The following is a 25,303-nucleotide window of genomic DNA, read 5'->3' as shown; positions in this document are numbered from 1 at the left end:
GGCGTGCATGACAGTCCAGCTATTTAAAAAACAGGTGATTAAAAAAAACTTGCTTAGGAGATAACAACAAAACATTTAAAAAAAAAAAACATGCTCATTGAGTTTTATTACTCTGACAGGAGTAAATTAGGTTTAGGTGTAACACTATTAATGTCAACAAAGCCTCTCTTTTACAGTAATTAATTGACAATTATAGAATAATAGTTTATTTGTGAAGCATTTTCTCAGGGTGTATTTGTTTAGATAAACACAAAAATGCTGGAATTGAGGTCAGTTTTCCTAGAAAAAAACTTAATCATTTAAAGATGTTCACAAAAACAGTATTTCATGACTTTTGCTTGTATTCCAGCATAACACTCTTCTTTAAGGACATAATTTGATCTTGGGTTGAAATTATTGCTTTTCTTTTATGTCCAAAGTTGGAATATGTGATACTATAAATATATTAATGTTAATAGCTATGGATCGTTTGTTTGTTTCACAGGCATGAAGTCGCAATAATATGCCAAGTTCTGAATCTTTTCCTAAGCACAACCTTGTGTTTGTTTCTCCTTAGGGCCGACATGTCAAAACAGGTCAACTGGCTGCTATCAAGTGCATGGATGTCACAGGGGTGAGTTTATTTTCATTGTACTTTCCGTCTTGACCTCTTATTATACTCTGAAGATGTTGAGGTCTTTCACTGACAAGATGTCAAAACCTCCTTGAAGAGTCTTCGGCTCAGATCTGCAGGTTTATTTTAGGCTTAGTTGGTCTTATTTTTGACGTTTTATTATATCCATATATCCTCTAGGCTTAGTTTTTCCCCTCATTAGTTCTCTGGATGATGAAGTAGACGTCTTCCTAAGAACCTTTTAGCATCCCCCTTTATAATAGAGCAGAAAAGATCAGGCTATGATGCCCTTCTAATGTTTTTACAGTACAGTTTCTTGAAATGGCAGTTATTGGGCTGCATTGATAGCTTATGAATTGGGAATAATTTTTTTTTAATCACTTGCAGTATTTCAGTCACGTCTGCTCTTTTTAACGGCAGATTTTTCCAATCTCTCTTTTTATTTTTAATCTAAAGTCAATTTAGCATTTAATAAGCTGTTGTAGAATTTAAAATGCCGTAGCGAATTCAATTCACAAGCTGTTATGATTTCACTGGCCACCGTTGGTTGTATTTACTGTATGGGCTGTGGCTGCCCCCTGTTATTTCAGGGTGAATAACACTTGATTAGCATGTTACAAGAATCCTTGTTTTGTAGGACGAACAGTCTTCCCTTTTAGTATGAACGATGCACTGTGGTGGTGGTTCTAAAACCTATTCGGCTGCCTTCCTAGACATCATTTTGGGCATCATGAGTGTTTGTAAAAGGCCTGTGATGCTCCAAAACACTGTCTGGGTTGGCAGCACAGTAGGTTTTGAGACACATTTTATAATTCACCTTATTGCATGGACCCCACGTAAAAGTGGAATTAGCAGAGAATTTTAAAATTGGTTTTAAGGCCTAGAAAAGTCATAGTCATTTGTAGTTCTCTAAAATATTTAATAATTATTTTCTTGTTAAATTATAATTCTATAGTTTTTTTTTTTTTTTTTTTTTTGCCTGAATAAATAAAAAAAGAAATAAAATAAACATTAAAATCAATTGTTTGAAATGATACAACTGATTTTATGCATCACAATGTGCTGTATAAGAAATGGATATTTGATTTGAGTTTTGCTAAAGATTACATTTAGCAGTGTTTTAAATTAGTGTTTTTAAAGATTAACTTATTACATGTAGTGTTGTCAGCAGTACCAACTTCGGAACCAAGTCTAAATTTACTGAAATTTTAAAAATGATGATACCAGCATTGTAGCCAATCACAGACGTATCTGTTGAGCGCTTGAACCCAATGGCCAATCAGAGGTGTTTAAGAATCTGCTCAACAGTGCTCAAAATGTGATAAATGCTGGTATTGTCACATTTTTAAAATTTCAGTACCAACTTGGTACCGAAGTCGGTACTTTTGACAACACTAATTACATGACGGTGAAGTTAAATTAAATGCAAAAAAAGAGGAAACAAACATTAACTATTAAATATCTATTATCGAAAAAGAACAATAAATTAAATCTCCAATGTCAAGAAATATAGTACAAATATCATGCATCCCTAATAATTAATTGGTTTGAAATTGCTTTTTGTTGTGCAATCTCCAATAAAATGATTTTTAAAATTCTCATCCAGTAAACACAAATGCCTAGAAAAGTCATGGAAATTCATTGGTCGAGTGGGAACCCAGTCATCATCAGGATGGGTTGTTCCTGGAAATTACTGTTGGACCTGTAGTGAATGAGAGAGCAGATAAAGAGAGTTGTCATTAGCTCAAATTGCTGTTCATCAGCAGCATCCAGTATGTTCTTGAGAAGAGATCATTGAGTCGGGGGTCCCGAGGGGCTCCCAGAGGGACACTCCAGTCAAGATGTAATTCTTGGGGCCAAGAGCTAATCCTGTGCTCTCTCTCCTCCTTCCCGCCCTCCACTTCATGTAAAAGCACCTGCATCTGTAAGTGGGCCATCAGACCTTATTATAGGTCACTAGAGTGGTCCCACAGGCCTCGAGCTTTACTTCAGAGAGTGGAGAATGTGAGCTATCCCATGATCCACTGCTGCATGTGTTTTGACAGGAGGAAGAGGAGGAGATCAAAGCTGAGATCAACATGCTGAAGAAATACTCTCACCACAGGAACATCGCCACCTACTATGGTGCCTTCATTAAAAAGAGCCCTCCCGGTGCGGACGACCAGCTGTGGGTGAGTACCGTGCCCCACTGTGCCAGTGGAAATGGAGAGAGTGTATCCATCTGTGCCTCACACACACTACCCTGTGTATATGTGGTCTTTTATGGGCCCTTGGGGAAGTGTATGATAAATGGGCCTTGAATGAACATTGATGAACAGGAATCAAAGCACCATTGTCTCGCCTACAGACTTGTTGTCATGGAGGTTAATGGTGTTCTGTGCTGGGAAAAGTTAAGGCTTTACTTTGTAAAGGGTGGAGAGGCCTTTTTTTTCTTTTTTTTTTTTTTTCTTCTTCTTTTTTTTATTTATTTATTTTTTTTTATAAATATCAGTAACAGAATGTCTCTTGATTTTTATGTACTCATCACAGTTTTTCATCACAGTTGTGTTGATGGCACTTAATGGTAATGGTTGACCAATGCAGGTTGATTACTTAAAATTATTTAAGTATTCTAAATTGAGGGGCTTTCAATTGAAATAGGTCAAGAATCACTGCTATAAATGTTACCATGAGACAAATTTAACATTTACACAATGTTATATTTACACAATATTCACTCAAGATTCAATATATATGTATATGTAAGTATGGTCAGAGAGGCTTTTCTCAAAGCTGTCTAGACTTATTCTTTCAGTCTATCTCCCACTCTACTTTACTTCTCCTGTCTATATTTTTCTCTCCTGCCAACTTTGTTCCCTCTCTGACCACTTCCCTTGTCTTCCTCAGCAGAAAGACTGGACAGGTTTGATAGTGGCAGGGTAATTTGTGTTGTTTATCAGCGGCTGCAGGGACACACAGGGGCACGCAGATGGAATGCTCACCAATAAAGATAGACATCGCAAGGAAATGAAAAGCATTTGTGACGCATCTCAGCTTTGAGTGGCAGCTCTTGAATGGGCAGACCTTTCGGATGAAGGGTGACATTCCCACTGCTGCAAGACTCCAGGGCCACAAACCTCTTCAATATTCCCTCTCACATGCCAATCAAAATCAGAAAGACATAGATTGGGAAAGAAGCTCTCAGCACGATCAAGTGACTGAAACCCACATTCAATTTTGGTCCTGCTCATCAGGTAGTTGGCATGCATGTTTCCAAGAGTCTGGCATTCTGAGCTTCAGCGCTGCTCTTGCATAAGCACTTTCTATTTTGCGATTGCTTGCACCGAATTGGCCTTAACAGCAGTTAGTGCTGTGAACTCCAAATTAAGCTTGAAGCCTATAAATTACTCCTTCAGTTTTGTCCAAGCGCACAAAGATTAGTTTGCAGCACATTGCACATTCTATTCAGACTGATGAAGAGGACGTAAAGGCAATGAAAGCCTGCCCTTTTAAAAAAGACCAGCTTACACTAGCATGTAATTTCCACATTGCTCTAGGCTGATTTTTGCTCGTTAGTGCTGGACTAGATGTTAGATCGCCCGTTCAAAAAGCAAGGTTGACTAAAAATTCTTGTTGGTTAACATAGATGTGAGGGTCACTATTTAATGGTGTCACAAAATGAAGGCGTAGCTCATGAATATTAATTAGGCTATGCACAAATGCTTTTTAATATCTCTTTATAACGTTTTATTACTAATAGTTTTCTGATGTATTTTTCTACATCTGCTGTACAAGGATTTTGTAGTATTTTTTTTTCTTTTTTTTTTTTTCTTTCCTACACAGAATTGAAAATAATTTAATATGAAAAAAAAATATATTACTTAATATTATAACATCTTATAATAATTTATATAATTTATTTAATTTTAATTGAATAATTTTAATATGTATGTGTGGATATACAGTATATCTAATATTAATATTTAAAATGTTTCATAGATATTTTTGTTTATTTAGTATGTGTACATATACACATACATATACACATATATACACATACATATATATGTGTGTGTGTGTATTTTATATATATATATATATATATATATATATATATATATATATATATATATATATATATATATATATATATATATATATATATATATATATATATATATATATATATATATATATATATATATATATAATATATATATATATATTACACACACATACATACATACACAGCATTGGTAATATATAATTTAATATATATTCAGCATTGGTGCTGAATCACAGGTTAAGAAGGAGTGTGATAGTCTGTGAAAATGAGTCTGTTTCTTAAAATAGAGAAGCACCATCACTCAAAACACAGCCTCCTCAGCAGTACTCATCAGATGATCTCATTCTTCCTCATTTATGGCATCCCAGACAGAAAAATAGCAAGTTTGTTATGATTCATAGTGTTAAAGAGGTCAAGTAGCACATGATGTTTTTTTTATTTGTGTCAGTGTGGTTTTTTTTATATGTCATAAGTGGATTATGATTTGCTTAGTCCTCAAGATTACTGAGCTTAACTTCAACTGTTCACACAACAATGGATTTATCCTCGATTGAACTTCACTTTTCTTAAGGCATACTGGCCTCAGAAGCAAATGTTTAGTTTCAGAGAACTGAATAATGTAAAGTGTTTCCTTATTTAACTGAAGGCCATTTCTAGAGGCAGCCAGCTTGAGTGGCTGTTGTGAGCGCACATCTCTAACATGGAGTATTTGAACCTGAGGGCTGTGCTCAAGGGCTCGTGACTAGACAGGACACTCTCCGCTGAAGTGCGATTAGAGGAGCTAGAAGCACAAGTCACTTCCAATTACAACAGAATGAGGATAAATCGGAGGGTCTGAGGATCAGCTAAGCTGTCTAGCTACATTTTGCAGCAATTTCCATATCCACAACTGGTGTATTATGTTTATTTAGTGTTGAGTAACAAACAGAAAGCAGCGTAGCATTATAGAGGTATTAGCTTTCGAAATATTGCTGCTTTTGTAGTAAGTAGCTATTTTGTAGCAAGCAGCCTTGTAGCATCACTTGATAGTTAACAATTCTACCGACTGTAGCTTAACTGTATTTTAACTACTTTATATGATGAGTTTCTTGTATCTTAGCTACAGTTTCATGATAGATTAAATATTTATATATTTTTTGGGGTCCTGGAAAGATGTATTTTAATATTTTAAACGATCAATACCCAGGTACACAACAGTCCAACCTATTTAATGTGCAGTATTTTTCATTTTCATTTGCGTCCTTCTAAATATAGCTTATACGCTGAGTAAATTCCATTAGTTGGGTCTTTAAATGTGAGTGCTTCACAGTGTTTCTCAAATAAGATTTTAACAGATTTCTGTACTTGAATGGTGGATTGTGGTTATTTGTCAGTTGCCCTTTTCATGAGAACAAATCTTGTTTTCCTCTGTAAGAGTTCACTGCCACCACCTGGGAAAACAAATGGGCAAAGATTAATGGCCAGTGATTAACTAACATGCTCTTCCTGTAATATGGGCTTATCTGTATTACAGCAATATCAACTTTTGCATCTGAGGAATTGCCTGTCCCTTTAGTACAAATAATTATGACAGCTGAAAAAAAGAGATGCACTTTTTACTTCAATTAAATTTCCAAGGGCGTTTCAGAAACACACATTGGATGTGACAGTCACTAGAGTTAAAAAGTTTGAAGTATTATTGCATTCTTCTGTTCTTCCTATTCATCTCATCTCATTATTCTCCACCCAGTTTTAAAACAGAATCACCAGGCATTCTAGGGAGCCTCAAGCTATACTCTACATGTAAACTCAATTTCTTTAATTTGTCCCTATTTTAGCTAATGTTATTGTTTCCCACCATTTTCAAGCAGAAGCATTACTAATCTTGATTTATAACTAATTATTACTTCCAAATATAAATAAAATCACTTCAATTTAAGTTCTATTCTTTTTTGTTGTTGGTTTTGTGCGGTCAGACAAGTCAAGCACATCTAGATTTAAATATGATTCACATAAGTTATTAAAAGTGAAAGTCCCGGCTGATCTCCTGTGCTTGCCAGCAAGTTTCGTTCTTTCAGTCAAATTAAGTCCAATTAAACCTGAGTGATGCTGCCTTTTAAACACTGCACATCCTGGGTCTGAGAAACACAGACTGTTAGGAGAGGAGGGGATCAGATCTTCAGCGCATGACGATGGTGACAGGCTTTTCCTCCTATCTGCTGCATTTATCCCAGCATCCACATGCATATTAATGGACAGCTTCCACACACACACACACACACACACACTCACACTCACACTCACACTCACACACTCTCTCTCACTCACTCACTCTCTTTCTCTTTCAGCCTGCGGTTGAGAAGTGCTCAAAGATTTATGCCCTCCATTTGAATGTCCCTGCTTGGGTGTTTGTGTTGAATGCTGCAATATTTATCATGTTATCTTAATGATCTGAGGGACTTTCCTCTCTCTGTCTTAATATATAACAAAATTCACCCAGTGCTCAATGGAGCGTAATCCCATGGATCCCATGAAAAAGTAATGGGCTGATTAAAGCAAGCGATTCCAATTGTGCTGTTTGTTTGTTTGGGTTTTGTTTGTGATTGTTTGCAGTTTAAGTGGGTTGTTCTAATATATTTTTGATAAGCAAATGGCAGACAAGGGCAAAATAAGATTAAATTTGGACAACTGCACAGATATGATATTCAGGAAGGCTAAGAGACAAGTGTCTACATATTGTTTACATATTTCCTATTGAAATGGAACATGTTGAAGAATAATATTAAGGGAAGCAACGTTCTCATTCTAAAGAGCGTTTGATTGGTCAGGTTTCTGTGTAGTCCAGGATGAGTCACCAATATTATTCGCGTTTGAGCATTAAGCTCAACTTCCACTGGAATGAATTAAAAACGTTCACTCTGCTCCATTTCAGTGGACATGCACCGTTAATGTGGCGCACGTTTGGAGAAAGAGAGAACTCGTACGGAGCTGAAAGGGCTTGAATGAAGCGTGTTCGGCTTTAGATAAAACTACTAAAGGATATAGCGCTGAGATATCATTTCCACAAACGATCCTGAGTGCTTGTGGTGTGTTCTGCACCGCTGTTTTGGCGCGCTGCTCACTTCAACTAGAAACAGTAAAATGTTGCTACCGTTCAACATCGTGATGTCTGTCAGCCATCAGCCCAACCCTAGTTCATACAAATGTTTACACATAAGAAATTTGCTGGAAAAAAGGCAGCTGAAAGTGGGAGGTTGTTTCTTTTTTGCTAAGTATATATGACCTCAAAGCTATCATAAATAGACTAAAAACCATAAATCTCTCATTTAAATTTAAAGGAACTGTGTGAAAGACAAAAAAAATAATGTTTTGATTTGCAAGAAATGACTTGTTATCTCTTCTACAGCTGGTGATGGAGTTCTGTGGTGCGGGCTCAGTAACAGACTTGATCAAGAACACTAAGGGCAACTCACTGAGGGAAGACTGGACCGCCTACATTAGCAGAGAGATCCTCAGGGTAACGACTCAAGTCACTGCTTTTAGTCTTCCCTGCTGGAAAAATCAGCTTAAGGCATTCAAACCAGCATTTGGAACATGCTTGCTGTTTTAGGTGGTTTACCAATCTAAACCAACTTGGCTAAGGTAGTTTACCGGGTCTGCTGGCTGATAATCACCTGGTCAACCACATAGACCAGCTAATGACCACAGATCGGCACTTTTGACCAGAAAAAAAAAACCTTAGAACCCTAAAAAGTGTTATATGGATATAGTAATTTTTCCAAAGAAAATATGGGAATAATTCAATTTTCTGTGGAACACAAAAAGAGAATTTTTGTAGAATTCATTTATAATAAAAATAAAATGATAGAAATCACCAAAAAAAAAAAAAAAAAAAAAAAAAAGTAAACCATGCATTTCATTTGCTTTATTCAAAGTGTATTTCAGCCCTCTAATCAAATACACTATGATTCAAAAGTTTGGGGTCTTTTGAAAAGCTGTGTATATGGCATGCATTCAAAAGACTTTAAATATATAGAGCATTAATCATTTTGTGTTCCACAGGGGAAAAAAAATAATAATAACATGATGCAGGTTTGAAAGTACTTGAGGATCTGTAAATAATAGTAAAGATTTTCAGTTTTTTCTGTCAAAAGTTTTTTTTTTTTTTTTGTCAAGTATTCTTTTAAGGCATAGTTAATGTATGAATGTCACTGCATTAGACACGTTATCAAACCAAGTGACATTTATTTTATAGAAAGACAAAAAAACATGAACTGTTCAGAAAACAAAAAATGTTCGTTACAGTAGGTTTTAAATGTAAAATGTTAGTGAAATCTATTTATAGTTATTAATCAACGGTACTCATTCACAAGCTAATTTGTGAATGAAGGATTCTGCCATTCTACTATCATTTTTCTCTTCTAATTCATGTTTGTCTCTCTGCTAGGGGCTCACTCATCTCCACCAACACAAAGTCATCCACAGAGACATCAAAGGCCAGAACGTGCTGCTAACAGAGAACGCTGAGGTCAAACTAGGTAAGAGCACAGCCCTGAGGCTCAGATAACTTTGCATAGCATTCACAGTCCTCTCTGTGACTGTGCAGAGGAGGTTTCAAAGTAAAGGAATGCGAGAGAAGCACGGCCCAACAATGCTAATGCGCTGTTGTCCTTTAGCGGCGCCCCCTTTAAAACTCAGTTAGGAAATTATCATTGACTGTGAAACAGAGTAGGGTGGATCAGAGGTAAATCAATTAGCCAGTGTGGGGTAAAAAATTGATCATTCTTTAGTTGACAGTGCTACTGTAGCAGATTTCCTAAATATGCTCAAGGCTGAATGCTAAAAGTTTGGACTTGTGAAAGAAGCTTTTTAAAACAAATCTTTTTGTTTTTCTGTCTCTCTCTGCCCTGAGTACATTTGTTTTTATCTCAATACATCTTCGTTAGCAATATGAGGAGAGGCCAAGTACCCAGGCCCGGCACCACAAGGGGGCAAAAGGGGGCATTGCCCCCTCAGATCTGATTTCAATTTGTTTCAATTTGTCCCCCCTCCACCCCTGAAACGGGATTGATTTTAACACTTTGACACACATACAATCACACCGGTGTGATTAGAACGTTCAGTGCGTCACTGCTAAATTCAAACGTGCTTTCGCGCTTTGGCTGGCGCTGAGCCAGAGACTGACACACTCAGTGCTTTTCATATATCAACTATTCAGTGTTTTCAACCACATGCTTATTTGGGGTTTCAGACATTTAAACAGACATTTAAATGAAGTACTAGGCTATATAAAAAAAAAAAAACATTTACAGTTTGTTAAATTCAAATTCCATATGTCTATGGAAGCTGCAATTATAATCCTTTCAATTGTAATTTGACAAAGTGTTTTATTCATATTAGATATTCACATTGTGTATGAAACAATAAAGTTTACTCTATTCTTCTCCCAGTTCACTGACCGTTTACTTTTATCTATTTCGGGGAAATGGGTGAATTTTGTGAATATTTTGAATAAAAAAGGAAAAACTAAATAAACATGATACATATCTGTCATAGTGTGGCTAATGCGTCGCCAAAGAGTTAATACATTCTAAAATAATGGTTGCATCGACTCCCCCTCCCCCTCCTCCCCCTCCCTTGTATGTCCTTTGGCTATGCATTTACCTGAAAGCACAGGCATTCACATGTCACTGCATCTATTGGTTCAATTTAGCATAACTAGTTAAACTAGCTTCTTATGTAATCCAGTACTTTACAGGAAGTCATCTTTCTTGCATGTTCAGCATGTTTGGCACTAATCAAAGCTGCAGCGGCTATAGCCCTTGGCCCATGTGGAACTTTTTTTGCCCACCTGCTAAACACATGATTTTGTGGATTCCTTTTGAAATTACTGGGTTTCGCCTGCGAAATCTTGCCAAACAACAGTAAATGTGACCCCAGATTTATACTGCAGAAATAAAATTTCAGTGACTGACAAAATGCTCTTTCACAATGCTCAAAACCTGTTTAGTACACTGATCAGACTGGTATCCTCTCTGTCTGTTTCATCTGAACCCCAGTGGACTTCGGTGTGAGTGCACAGTTGGACCGCACCGTGAGTCGCAGAAACACTTTCATCGGCACCCCTTATTGGATGGCACCAGAGGTCATTGCGTGTGATGAGAATCCTGAAGCCACGTATGACTATAAGGTAAGCTTTCCTCACTCAGACATGTATAATCTGTATCATATGATATACAACATGGTCTTGAAGTGATAATCAAGCATCTTACACCATGAGAAAACACCATAAATGTATTTTGAACGTGGAAGTGCTGCTGCTGATGGAGATGCTGCTCTCTAACAGCAAAACAACAGAACACTCTTATTTCGAATTGGTCTGAAGTGATTTAGCCAGTAGGAGACTATTGACCACGGGCCCTCAATTTACTCAATACACATGTGAGCATATGCAATCAAAATCAAATAAACTCGCCTTGGAAACAATTTAGTCACCATTATCCACAAATCACTAAGGCTAATACAGTGATCCGTGCCATGGCTGGGAGCCTTGATAATGTCACAGTAACAGGATAAGCAAACGTCCTCCCCTTCCCTGTCCAGAGAAATATTGGCCTGTTTCTTTCTAGCATTAGGCTTTAGTCTGTTTCAATGCGTGTTTAAAAATTCATCCCTGGTTTAGCTCAAAGCTCAGACAAATGTTAAGAAAGTGATTTTATTGCAGTATGAAATGTCATCTGTGTGCAGTGGTTTTACTCCCTGCTGCATTGCATTTATATTGTCATATCAAATTGCCGACGTGTCAGAGACTTGATGCTCACCACTTCTGATAAAAGTGTGTGCTATATTGGGTTTGGCCTTCTTCTGTTAGCAATGGTTCTTCCTTTTCAATAAATCCTCTGTGAAGGACTTTCAAAAACAGTTAAATTAAGTATTACATAAGCTGTTTCATTCTAGGGCTGGACGATTATGGCCTTAAATCAGAACCTCGATTAATTGAACATTTTACCTCGATTACGATTAATGAACGATTATTTTGTTTTTGGTTTTTTTTGCACTCATAGTTCACTGCCAAGGTTTGTACTGTAAATATGCTTGACTATTAAAGGGTTAGTTCACCCAAAAATGAAAATAATGTCATTTATTACTCACCCTCATGCCGTTCCACACCTGTGAGACCTTCGTTAATCTTTGGAACGCAAATTAAGATATTTTTGTTGAAATCCGATGGCTCAGTGAGGCCTGCATAGCCAGCAATGACATTTCCTCTCTCAAGATCCATTAATGTACTAAAAACATATTTAAATCAGTTCGTGTGAGTACAGTGGTTCAATATTAATATTATAAAGCGACGAGAATATTTTTGGTGCGCCAAAAAAACAAAATAACGACTTATATAGTGATGGCCGATTTCAAAACACTCCTTCATGAAGCTTCGGACCGTTGTGAATCTTTTGTGTCGAATCAGCGGTTCGGAGCGCCAAAGTCACGTGATTTCAACAGTTTGGCGGTTTGACACGCGATCCGAATCATGATTCGACACAAAAGGTTCATAATGGTCCAAGCTTCATGAAGCAGTGTTTTGAAATCGGCCATCACTAGATAAGTCGTTATTTTGTTTTTTTGGCACACCAAAAATATCCTCGTAATATTCTGCACAAGCACGGTAGCTCGATATAATACACATCCAGTCGTCTAATATTGCTTGAATGTCCAAACTGGCAAACCTTAAAACACATACAACTGACAAGTTTAGTGAAGACTCAAGGCTCACCGTTCACACGCCATCTCTGTGTGTGTTGACTCGGCGACGCGTTCATCTCCGTGTTGCTTTCATGCCACTGACTGGATGAGGCGGAGTCACATGGCTACACACGCGGTAGTATGCTTTTAAGGGGGAAGTATTAACAGGATTAAAAAACCGAAATAACCGACATGGGAAAATTACGTTAGTTTGAGGTTCTGAATTTCGGTTTTGATTACTTTTCGATTAATCATCCAGCCCTATTTCATTCTATTTTCTGTTTCATGCTAGGTTAATTGAGTACCTCAGGGATGACATGTTTTTGTAGGCAAAACCCAGAAGCGAGTTAGCATTTTAGGACTTCCGGTTCCATCGCCCTGAAGTCAGTGGGTTTTTTGAATGGGTTTTTGCTAAATTGCCTGAAATTTTTTCTGAAAGTCTATGGGAAAAATGCATTGGCTTTCGATCGAGGGAACCCGTGCGCCGCTAACTTCCGGGTTGGCCTACAAAAACACGTCATCCCTGAGGTACTCTATTGTATGTTAGATAAAATGTAAGCGATGTGGACAAATCATTCAACAGGTTGCCATAGAATGCATCAGACTGTTTGTAGTACTAACAACAGTTTGAGAGAAACTGTCAGGCAGCCAAACTTCCATAGAAGAGAAACTACAGGTTTCCACACTGGTTTGTCGTTTGTGCACTTGTGGTTACATTTTTCTCTGGAGGTAAACAATAAAGAAGGGAATCTGGAATGAGTCACTGTGGTTCTGAAGGGAATTATGACTACTTTAGTCATATATCATATCTCAGCCTTTGCTTGGATGAATTAGATACTGTTAATAGCTGATATTCCCACACCTGTGAACAGGGTCAGGAATTAACCAGTGCACTGGGCAAAGATGTCTTCGAAAATTACATTTTTAAAAATATATTTCATAGCATTCTATTAGAAATATCTAGCCTCCTCCAACACTATAGCTATCTGATTTGTTCTGTATTCACTCAAAGGCGAGTGTGAAATGTAGAGATAATATCAAGTGGTTTAATATGGGATAAAAAAATGAAAATCAGTTCAAGGTGAAGAAAATGCTCTAAAGAAAATGTAACTGAAATTATGCTAACAGCTACAGTACTGTGAAGTTATAGAGTTTACACTGTGTCATACAGATGCATTTAAAGCTAGCTACTTTTTTACTAGGTTAATTGTATGTCATCTAATATCTTTAAAATTTTTGTGTCCGGTCTTACATGAAGTTTCCTCTCTCTCTTGTGTTTCAGAGTGACCTGTGGTCGTTGGGGATCACAGCCATTGAAATGGCCGAAGGAGCCCCACGTAAGTAAAATGATTCACTGCTTTGTGTATATATTGCGGTTTATATTATCGTAGCAGAGGTATACACCATCCAAAGTTACATTTAGACAGGGCTACTTCATTTTGGAAAGCTCAAAGGCATAAAAGCATAATCCTCACTCTTAATTTTTGTAGAAATTCAGCAAAAAAAACGTTAACCTTTTATTAAGTAACCCTGAAGCAATGCCAACACTGAATTAAATACTTAACAAATAAAAGTAACTTTTATTTTTCATTTAAAATTTGATGGATGCAAGCCAACATATACAAAAATGGGCCATTTGTTGAGTCGTGTTGCTTTATGGCATTGGCTGAAGCATATGTGAATGTCACAGATGTCTTCCTTGCATCTGTTAGATATGTAAGTTCTTCGCTTCGTCCTCGACCAGCCATGTGAGCTGCTCTCAGTGGAAGGCTGTCTCACAGATGGCTGAGCAGTGACGGATAGGCAAAGGGCAGGCAGACTGTAGTGATCTTGTCCTGGCTGGAGAGGGGAATAATCCTGTAGGAAGGTGCCCTGGCAGAGTGGTACTGCTTTGGCCAGGGGACAGAAAGCTGCTGGGCAGTGCACTTGAGGACAGATCTGCCTTTTTTTTTTTTTTTTTTTTTTTAATGTAGTTCATTGGAGAGATGACTCACCGTTGTGACGGCTGACAACAAATGGAAATGTGTGTGTGTGTTTGTGCATGTATTTTTGTTGGCACTGGCATATTGGCCCTCGGTATGTAGCAACAGATCTGTGTCCAAAAGTGACATTGCTGGTCAAACTCACTAAGCTCGACCGTCCTCTAGTTTGGAATCAGCTTGCAAAGCCTGCTGCCAGGCTGAAAGACATTGTACCCTCAAACCGTGATCATTCTGTGCTGGGAAGTCGCTTGCACTTGCTCATGTAATTCGATACTCGGCATCTGTGTCTATTCAAGCAACACAATCCTATTCCTATTCCATTAAAAATGTTGATTTGTTGAAAGTTTACTGTTGGACTTCACAAGCATGTTGAAAATGAGTGAGATGTGCCACAAATTGAAATGCATCTGTATGGCACAGTGAAAATTTGGTTGGTCTGTCCCATCTCAGAGGTCTTGTAATCAATCAACTACTTTAAATGACCAAAGTATTTAGATTACAAGAGAAAAATACAATACAAAGATAATACAAAAGAACAGTAAAGAAAATATAAAATTAGATAAAACTGTACTACTTGTCAAAACATGTCTTAAAATTACTTTAAACCTCGACACCCTCATCTACAGGAAACATTTAGTCAATTTGATTCAACATAACCACCCCAACCCCACCAATATTGCTCAAACAGCTGCCCTTTCTATAAATGCATGTCGTTCATTTACATTAGAAATCTAATAATGTCCTAAACGGCGCACACAATCTCAACTAAAGCAATAAGCCATGAGCGCTTGTGCGTTATTGTATTACCACTATTAAGGGTGTTGTTCGGGCAAATTGCCTTTAACCGTTCAAAGGAAGTGTCACAAATTTTGTTTACCTTTTTATAAGGGCTTTTTTCTAAATCACACAGCATGTTCGGGCCATCAAGTCTCAATTTGGATAATTACAGCTGTTATAAAATAAATGCACAAAACATAATAACACAAAACATTCTGCTAGAATACACTGCAATAATTTCTTGGTCCTTATGTTAGATTATGCAGCTCTATAACTTTACAGTAATTGTTAATGTAATTTCAGTTACACATTTTCTTGAGCATTTTCTTCATTTGATTTTCTTTTTGTTTTCATCAAAAACAAGTTGATATTAAATCCACATTTCACACTCGCCTTTAAGCGAATACAGAACAAATCAGATAGCTATAGTGTTGGAGGAGGCTCTACTAAACTTAGTAACCCCCGGTTTCACAGACAAGGCTTAAGCTAAAATGCAAATTGTAGCCATTTTAACTGGAAGCGCTTGTACTGACGTATCTCAAAATATGTCAGTGTTATTGTTTTGTCTCAAGATGCACACCAGTAATGTTTTTCTAGAGCACGTATAAAAGCCTCTTCAATGCCCTAAATGAACTAAGGCCTAAATCTGGCTTAGTCTAAGCCCTGTCTGTGAAACCAGGCCTAGATTTTTCTAATAGAATGCTATAAAATATATTTTTAAAAATGTAACATTCAAAGGCATTTTTGCCCAGTGCACTGGTTAATTCCTGACCTTGTTCACAGGTGTGGGGAAAATCAGCTATTAACAGTAGCTAATTCATCCAAGCAAAGGCTGAGATATGATATGACTAAAGTAGTCATAATTCACTTCAGAACCACAGTGACTCATTCCAGATTCCCTTCTTTATTGGTTCTCTCTAGAGACCAATGTAACCACAAGTGCACAAACAACAAACCTGTAGTTTCTCTTCAATGGAAGTCTGGCTGCCTGACCGTTTCTCTGGTGTTAGTACAAACAGTCTGATGCATTTTATGGCTACCTGTTGAATGATTTGTCCACATCGCTTACATTTAAAAACAAATCAAAGATGTGTGAAATTTTCTCTAAAACAGTCAGTTTTCAAAGCAGGTGTGAAATGTATAAATGTAATGATGTATATAATATATTATATAATATTAATTTTATTTTATTTTTCACCCTGAGGGTAAATCACGCACATGATTGGCATCACATGTGAAGGCCATGTTTAACTGCAGTGTGAATTAAGCCTTTATTTAAAAACTTTTAGTAGCTAGCTTTTTATGCACATTTTGAATGGGTGTCATTGTGAGAACACTGAAAAGAAGTATTTCAGAGAGAGTAATAAACAGAAATATGCATTCTACTTTTCTGTTTTAGCTTTAAAGACTAAGTTTCAGCATCTAAACGCTCTCATGAATATTTGTCCTTTCGGTTGGGCTGAGATGTGCTTGACAGTGTTAGTCAGCACAACACATCCAGTGTTAACGTTCTCCTCTCTTTCTCCACAGCCCTTTGTGACATGCACCCAATGAGAGCCCTGTTTCTCATCCCTAGAAACCCTGCTCCCAGGCTCAAGTCCAGGAAGTGGTGAGTGCCCCTTCTCTTTGTTCACAAAGGTCACAAGGACAGACCCCCAATCCAGAGCTTCTACGAGACCAAACAAGATCTCACAAACACTCTGTCCAATCTACTATTAATCAAAAAGTCCTGAACACTTCTTCACTGTTCACTTCATCTGTCACATGTGATCTTCATTTGGTATGTCAGCCCTTTAAAGCACAAATGCCTTGAGAAAGGTTGCTTGTCACACTAGAGAGACAGGTTTTTGTTTGTTAACAGCGACTGATGTAACGTGATTCCTAAACGTGCGAACAAACTGCCTGGAATTGCCTCCGCACATCGGTTATGCTTGCCAGATGCTTGATAGACAAAACAATGAGACAAAAATAAAGAGAGAAGATAAGCCTGCAGCATTCCCCTCAAGCTCTTCCTCATATTTGCAGGTCTAAAAAGTTCCAGTCATTCATCGAGAGCTGTCTGGTGAAGAACCACAGCCAGAGGCCCAGCACGGAGATCCTCCTCAAACATCCATTCATTAAAGATATGCCCAATGAGAGGCAAATCCGCATCCAGCTCAAGGACCACATTGACCGAACCAAGAAGAAGAGAGGCGAGAGAGGTGAGCCTTATCAGACATTAAATATGTCTCATTTTGTGTGCTACTCATGTTTTCGATACACACTTTATGTTGAACACACTAAAACAAATGACCTTCTTGTACCATGAAGATGGAACAGGCATGTGCAGCACAGAGCTGAGAAAATTCCCTCACCAGATACTTTATCTCCTGCTGAGTCTGACATTTAGCATTTATCACATAACACATGACCTCCATTCCTCATTTTCCATTTAGCTTGCCTTTCCCCCCTTATAGCACCTTAAATTGCTGCTTGAAGTTATTTTATATGAGTTTAGCAATCTTGCCCTTCTCCAAATAGCCATTTTGACATTGTCTCAAAATATAGGTTAAAAATGAAGAATGTTGGTGTGCTGTTATAAATGATGTTGAGAAGAGAACAGTTTAAGAAGATTTAGATCTAAACCAGGGCGTGTTAGTAGATCAGGGTTAAATCATTTTTGTGGTTTTCTCCACAAAAATATTAAGCAGCACAACTGATTTCAACATTGATAATAGGAAATGTTACTTGAGCAGCAAATCAGCATTTTAGAATGATTTCTGTTGGATCATGTGACACTGAAGACTGGAGTAATTCAGCTTTACTATCACATGAATAAATAACATTTTAAGATATATTAAAAATAGAAAGCAGTTATTTTAAATCGTAATAATATTTCGCAATATTGGTGTTTTACTGTATTTTTGATCAAATAAATGCTTGAGAATATAAGAGACTTCTTTCAAAAACATTAAAAAGTCTTACAGACCCCAAACTAAATGGTAGTGTATAAAGGGATCCCAAGACACATTGAGACACTTTTGAACAATTAAAATGCTTAAATTTCATTATACTGTATTTGAAACAAAATATTAAACTTTAACTAAATTATTCAGACACAACCAGAAAGTGTTCTTTTTAATAATCTGAAACCTAAATAAAACTGTTCTATTCTGTTCTAAATGTTAAACTTCTTGCTATAAGTGCCGCTTGTCAGATATTTTGTTAAATACTGTTTGTCTCTTAAAGTTATGGTAGTACAGCTTATGAAATTCTAAATGTCAGAGAGAGAGTGAGAGTGGAAAATGGTCATTAAAAACTAAATTATGTTTGTGGCTGGTGCTAGAGATCTTAAACATCATGAGTGCACTTCAGGGAAAAGCTACAAAATCATAGAATATTGGCACTTTAAAAGCAGACAGATGCTTTAAGGACACAGAATGTCAAGGTACCTGACAGGGATCGCATCAGGGAGTGTTTTGCATGTCTGAAATGTGACTGCAGGACATTTTTTCGCACCTGCAGATGAGACTGAGTACGAGTACAGTGGGAGTGAAGAGGAGGAGGAGGAGCATGATGTGGGAGAACCCAGGTACAACCTGCATGAGGTGTTTGGGGTTGGGTTTTATGGTGGGGATACAATTATGAGGGAACTGGATATCTATATGTGGGTATATGGGGCAAAACTGATCGAAACGTCTAATAATCCGTCCCCATACAGCTCCATCATCAACGTACCAGGAGAGTCCACTCTAAGGCGGGATTTCCTACGCCTGCAGCTGGCCAATAAGGAACGATCAGAGGCCCTGCGCAGACAGCAGCTGGAACAACAGCAGAACGAGGGACACAAGCACCAACTACTGGCGGAGAGACAGAAACGCATTGAGGAACAAAAACAACAGAGGCGCAGACTAGAAGAGGTACGCTATAGTGTGTGTGCAAGCTAAACTGAGTTTACCGTAACTGTCTGGGTTTACACCAGGTGTAGTCTCATGGTGCAAGATTCATTATCAGCTGCTCTAAGCTCATATGAATGGCACTTTTCTTAATATTAATCCACGAATGAGCGCCTCTGCATTTACCCACTTAGACCTGCTCAGTGATGTAAGAGATCTTGCTATTTAAATGGAGAACATCCAGAATAGCTGATAGTCACACATAAACACAGACCAGACACAGATGTCTTTAACACCAGGCTCAGCGTAGCTTGAGGTGTTAAGGAACTGATGCATTGTGGGAAGCAGGAAATGTAACATTCTATTGATAAGCTATTTTTTGTGAAGCCTGTTACTGGAATGCAACTACTTCGGCCTGGCAATGTGAATATATTGAATGTGTAGTTTTTTTTTTTTTTTTTTTATAAATAGACAAACTTTTTTTTTTAATTGTCTTTTTATTTTTGCATTTTATTTTATTTTGCTTTTTGCCTCTAATTATTCTCTAATTATTTTTATTTATTTATTTTTGGTTGAAATTATGGCTCCTCTGATTGGAGGAGCTATTTCTACAGGTGTGGATTATGAAGGGCATCAGCTGGTCTGGCTGAATTGGCAATTTAATGTCCCAATAGCATCACACATTAACAAACGACACACTCCAGTTGAGTTTTACTAGAGCCTCGCTACACATTAAACCAGTGGACATAAAAGGGAAAATGCTGTTTTTCAGCTTCTAAATTGTTGCTATGTTAAGGCTCAACAGGTTTTTCAACTGATTGATTGTGTGTGTGTGTGTGTGTGTGTCTTACAGCAACAGCGGCGTGATCGTGAGCTCAGGAAGCAGCAGCAGCAGCAGCAGCAGCAGGAGAATGATCAGAAGCGTCGCTATGAAGAGCAGCTCCGTCGAGAGGAGGAGAGGAGACTGGCCGAAAGGGAGCAGGTACACACACAGTTTCTCACAGCACTGCTCCGATGATACAGCTGGAAACCAACTACACACTCAATTAATGAAAGTTAATTGTTGTTAAAGTAACCCTGTGAATGGCTCCGTAACGAAAAGGTTCTGTGGAGAGCCAGATAAGACATGGGAAATGAGAGCACAGCTTTTCTCTTTGTCTGCTCCAAGTTGATTGGCCATCTAACATCCTTAACTAGGATTGTGTGTGTGGCCAAATGACCTTGAACCATTTCCCCACACATTTCATGATGTATGAAGGGATGGCTGAGTCACTGACTTGATAAATAGATGAGAATATCTTCATTCGTGTGGGTGAGGTTAATTACCTTGCTGAGCTGGCTGTATGTTTCTAAGAATGGCTCTGTTAATGCACACTGTTTTCCAGAGCTCTGACCCGCACTCTCGCTCACACACTGCTTGCGCTGAAAAGGTTTTTCCATCATCATCTCACAGTTGCTCTTGAGGACACAGCGATTACACCCCCCTCTCTCTGCTCTCACTATCAATATTCTCTCCCACCTATTTTTGTACTCTCAGGCACTGCTTAAGGTGTGCTGATGTACGAACTTCCAGTGTGCTCTTTCTTTCTCTCTCCACACGTTCACACCCTCCCTTCATCAGTTTCATCAAATTGTGTACCTGATATTTCACTTCATATTTTCCTTTTTTCCCCCACACCTCTTCTCTGCCTAAGAAATGAATTAAATCATTCTATCATTATAGCTACCATTCTAACAATCTTACAATCATTCTAGCTAGTTATGTTTTTTTTTTCTATTCTATGGTCTAGCTAGCTAGTTATTAACTAGCTGTCAATCTATCAAGCAGTCATTTTAGCTTAGGTTCTATCTAGCTAGCTGTCATTTTTCTCTATCTATGGTTTCGCTAGCTAGCTAGCTATTGTTCTGTCTATAGATCTAGCTAGCTAGGTATCATTTTATCCATCTATTGTTCTATGGTTCTAGCTAGCTATCTATTGTTCTGTCTAGATCTAGCTAGCTATCATTTTATCCATCTGTTGTTCTACGGTTCTAGCTAGCTAGCTATCTATTGTTCTGTCTATGGATCTAGCTAGCTAGCTATCATTTTATCCATCTATTTGTCTACGGTTCTAGCTAGCTAGCTATTGTTTTGCCTATGGATCTAGCTAGCTAGCTATCATTTTATCCATCTATTGTTCTATGGTTCTAGCTAGCTAGTTAACTAGTTGTCGTTCTATCAATCATTGCATCTAAAATCTATATAGTAGGTACTACATTTAGTGTGAAACTTACTTCTCGACCATTAAAAAGGCATGTTATATTTAGTATAAATGTGTGTAGTGAGAATGAAATTTGGACGTACTACATTCGTCATCTTGTCATTGTCATGTGACCTACCTGTGGTTTCATGGGATAGTAAAGTGTCCATCATATGCGCACTTCAGAATATCGCTGGAAGTAGTTGGTCATTCGAGTACTTTTCGCCAACGTTTTTATGAATGCTATGAATTCGGATATACTACTACTGTGTTTATCCTTCTACTGTATATTTTTTGGAAGTAGGCATATTCGGACGCAGAGCAAGGTCTATCGTTTAGATTACTGTCATCATGGTCAGCTATCATTCTGTCATTCATCTCATACTTCATCTTCTGTGATATTCTCCTGTCACACTTTCACTCTGAATCCTGTCGAAACTGTGATAAACTCGCTCTTCTGTGTTTTCCTGTCTTTCTGTCTCTTGCGTCGTGGCTGGTCTGTAGGAGTATATCCGTCGTCAGTTGGAGGAGGAACAGAGACAGCTCGAGATCCTGCAGCAACAGCTCTTGCAAGAGCAGGCGCTCCTACTGGTAACAGAGAGAAGATACTCGCCTTGCTGTATCCCTAAACCCTGTCCCTCCTCTCCCCTGACCCACTGCTGCGCTGACCCAAATTATATCTCTCTGTTGGTCTTTAGGCCTCCTTTTGTGCTTGCAGAATCACAATTATGCTTTATTTTGCATTGATGTGTTGAAATGAAGTGTTACTTTTGTTTTGTATTTGTTTGTGCCTGTAATATGAGAAAAATAACAGATTTAAGAAGAACAAGAACAACGATCTAATCCATTCCATTGGACAAAATCAAGTCCCGTCCTACTAATTTTGATGTTGATGTGTATTCATGATGACATTTTATTCTACACATATTATGTTAATGCTGGAAGTCCTTGTTATTGCTATTACTGTTATAATGTCCCAGCAGACGCAAAAGAAAACAAGAAGCTGTTATTTGTGTATTGTGTGCAAATTATTTATCAAGCTGATGGGCAAATGACAGCAGAGCAAAGCTTTTTTATATCCATAGCAAATTAAAACCTTTGTTCCTATGAAATCCCAACATGCTTTGATGCATTTTAAGTGAAACTGGGAGAGGTGCAGACCATAGCAAGTGTTCCCTTTTTTCTCTGCTCTCATGGGAGGTTTGAAGTGTAGAGCAGGCCAGAAAGATGCAATAAACTTGCTTTTCATTGAAGCCACAAGGGAGACAGAGGAGAAAAGTAAATGATAAAAGACTGCAAAACTGTGCAGAGGACTTTCTTCCAGGTAGCTCTGTTCTATAGCTTCAGATCTAACTTTTTAGAGGAGAGTAGTGGCACTTGTGTCTTTTTTCTTTACTTCTATAGCGAATCTCGCACCATCCAAGAACACATGCCTGGCATTGAATGGCGGTTCACCAGGATTTTGTGTGCTCCCATTTGTCTTGAGCAACACATTCCCTTTAAATGATCCAGCATGTGCATGTTTTTGTGTTTGTGTGCCAGTGTATGGTCATTGTGCTTGTGGTACTGTTTGAATCATTTATTGCAAGGCTCTTGTGTGACATCTCAGAATAGTTATTTAAACTATCATCATCTCTCTCGGTGTCTTCAGGAGTATAAACGTAAACAGTTGGAGGAACAGAGACAGGCGGAGAGATTGCAAAGACAGCTCCAGAAGGAGAGGGCTTACCTTGTCTCTCTTCAACAACAACAACAACAACAACAGCAACAACAACAAGACTCCAGACCTGGAGAGAAGAATCCACTCTACCACTACAAAGATGCCGTCAACCCCAGCGACAAACCTGCCTGGGCTAAAGAGGTGGGTAAACTGGAAATTAGACTGAATTTGTCCTGTTTCCAGCATCGCAGCGCTGGCGTACTCCAGGGATGATGCGATTAAGGAACAAGTTCCTGTATGCAAATCTTAGTTTTTGTCTTTACCAGCTGTGACCATGACAAGCAAACAAGTACCAGGGAGTTACACACTCTCTAGTCCAAAGATGGGCAAACCCGGTCCTGGTGGGCCACTGTCCTGCAGAGTTTAGTTCAAACCCTGATAAAACTCACCTGCCTGTATATTTCTAGTAATCCTGAAGACATTGATTAGCTGGTTCAGGTGTGTTTAACTGGGGTTGGAACTAAATATGATTAGGACCGATAAACCCTCCAGGACAGAGTTTGCCCATTCCTGCTCTAGTCCCACCCTCAATGAAATCTGATTGGTCCAAAATCCTGCTCTTAATAACTGAACAGTGAACATCAAATATCTATCGACTTCACATCACACGCTGTTTCACGTACTGTGCAGACAAACAAATTGCTTGTCACTGGAAACACATCGCACTTGGTAACTGTTGCGCTGCAGAAATGTTTTCCAGCATGCTTTTCAGGGTCAGCAGCCTGGAAACTTTTACTGAAAGTCTAACACCACTGATGCTGATTCAGCAAAATGAAACTGGACAGATTAACTCTCTTGTTCTATGCTAGCATATCAGCAAAATGGCCACCACAGCCTTCAGTCTTTTTAAAACATTATATATAACCGAAGGAAACCGTATTTAATGTCTTTGTGATGTAATCTGCACTCTTTTCTTTTGATCTACATTTATCACAGTGTTTTGATTGTGACTTATCTTTCCTAGGCCAAGCACACACTACAAGACAGAAGGTTGTTGCACAAACTAGTAATGATCACAGATCTCAAAATGTGTTTTCACACAAGCGTACACTCATATTAAAGTCACTGTGCATGCATGTGCGCACGCACACACACAAATGTAAAAAAAAAAATCTCCTTTGCATTTCTTCTCTAGTTTCCTAAACTAGTTGTCTAATAAATATGGCATTGTGTGCTACAATGATTATTGGCTCTTTGGATGCTTTGTTCCTATTTAAGTCATTTTTGATAAGCATCTGCATAAATTTAAACTCACATTCAGTATTTTGGTTCTAATTTAAAAGGTTTTACACAATAAATAAATTCTGCTTTTGCATTTTGTCATGTTGAAATAACCTGATTCGTGGTGTTTGACTAAACGTGGAAGAAAATCGCTCATCGGCTGCTGAAGTGAAGCGAAAACGGTCTGAAGACAGACCAACATAGACAAAAAAGATTTGATCCACATTGGAAAACATTGAGTAGTGTTTTTTTTTTTTTGTTTGTTTGTTTGTTTGTTTGTGTTGGACCGGTAAGTGAATAAGTTGTTAAGACCGCTGTATAAAACTCACTAGTATCAGTGGAATAAACATAAAACTGATCCACATTCCACAAGCTAGATGGCAGTGCAGTGTCTAACACAATTGGTATTTAAAGTATACGAAGAATAGCGACGTTAAATCTAGCTAAAGAATTACTGAATGCACTTTTAACCCAAGAGTTGATTCTTAAAAAAAAAACATGTAAGGAGAGCCAGTTTGAAATTAAACATTACATCTATAACTACTTTCAGTGCAACTCACGAGTAATCACACTAGAACATCTTTGGCGACACATTGGAAGTTGCCAAACTGAGACTTTAAGACATGAGCGTGAAAGCGATATGAACTTCAGTCTTGTAGTATGTTCTTGGCCTAGCTGTTTTTGTCTTTTTTGACCAATTTAACTGTGTTTAACTAAAAAACTCTTGACTCACTGTTTCAGGTCCGTGGCCGGCCCCTAAAACAGAAAACCTTCAACAACAAGTCTTCCTCATCCCCCTCATGTCAGCAGATCACCCCCGGCCGGACCCCCCCAGTCCCCACTAAACTACTTCCCCCTATTAGCGAACAGATCACGCAGCATTTACAGCAGCAGAAGCAACAGCAGCAACCGCCCAGCTTCCATGTCTCAGGCCAGAAAGAGAGTCGAAAGAACATTAGCCAGCAGGTGCGCCAGGTTAGGGCCTTCCAGAAGGCCGGGCAGGAGGTCCGCGGATGCAAGCCGAACCCGGCGATCACTAAAGTGGTTAGTTCGGAAGACCCGGCCTCAGCCTCGAAATTTAATTTTCCACCTTGCTGTAGACTAGATG

At 38.2% G+C, this 25,303-nt stretch overlaps 1 protein-coding gene across 7 annotated transcripts in view; it reads left to right on the top strand.

Moving 5' to 3' along the window:
* Nucleotides 1-25,303, top strand: part of tnika (TRAF2 and NCK interacting kinase a) — a 92,254-nt gene that overhangs the window by 44,762 nt on the left and 22,189 nt on the right. For 2 of the 7 annotated variants that reach the window (XM_051911852.1, XM_051911847.1), the window contains exons 3-16: nt 557-613; nt 2,659-2,784; nt 8,044-8,154; nt 9,085-9,175; nt 10,697-10,827; nt 13,663-13,717; nt 16,670-16,748; nt 17,165-17,340; nt 18,644-18,710; nt 18,840-19,038; nt 19,868-19,996; nt 21,759-21,845; nt 22,906-23,115; nt 24,937-25,239. In XM_051911852.1, coding sequence (XP_051767812.1) covers nt 557-613; nt 2,659-2,784; nt 8,044-8,154; nt 9,085-9,175; nt 10,697-10,827; nt 13,663-13,717; nt 16,670-16,748; nt 17,165-17,340; nt 18,644-18,710; nt 18,840-19,038; nt 19,868-19,996; nt 21,759-21,845; nt 22,906-23,115; nt 24,937-25,239 — 1,821 coding nt within the window. The remainder of the gene's footprint in view (nt 1-556; nt 614-2,658; nt 2,785-8,043; nt 8,155-9,084; nt 9,176-10,696; nt 10,828-13,662; nt 13,718-16,669; nt 16,749-17,164; nt 17,341-18,643; nt 18,711-18,839; nt 19,039-19,867; nt 19,997-21,758; nt 21,846-22,905; nt 23,116-24,936; nt 25,240-25,303) is intronic. The other 5 variants (XM_051911878.1, XM_051911867.1, XM_051911899.1 and 2 more) reach the window with 3 other exon arrangements.

The sequence above is a fragment of the Ctenopharyngodon idella genome, chromosome 2 (assembly GCF_019924925.1).
Source record: "Ctenopharyngodon idella isolate HZGC_01 chromosome 2, HZGC01, whole genome shotgun sequence".
NCBI classification, from domain to species: domain Eukaryota; kingdom Metazoa; phylum Chordata; class Actinopteri; order Cypriniformes; family Xenocyprididae; genus Ctenopharyngodon; species Ctenopharyngodon idella.
This window is presented reverse-complemented; position numbering and strand designations above follow the sequence as displayed.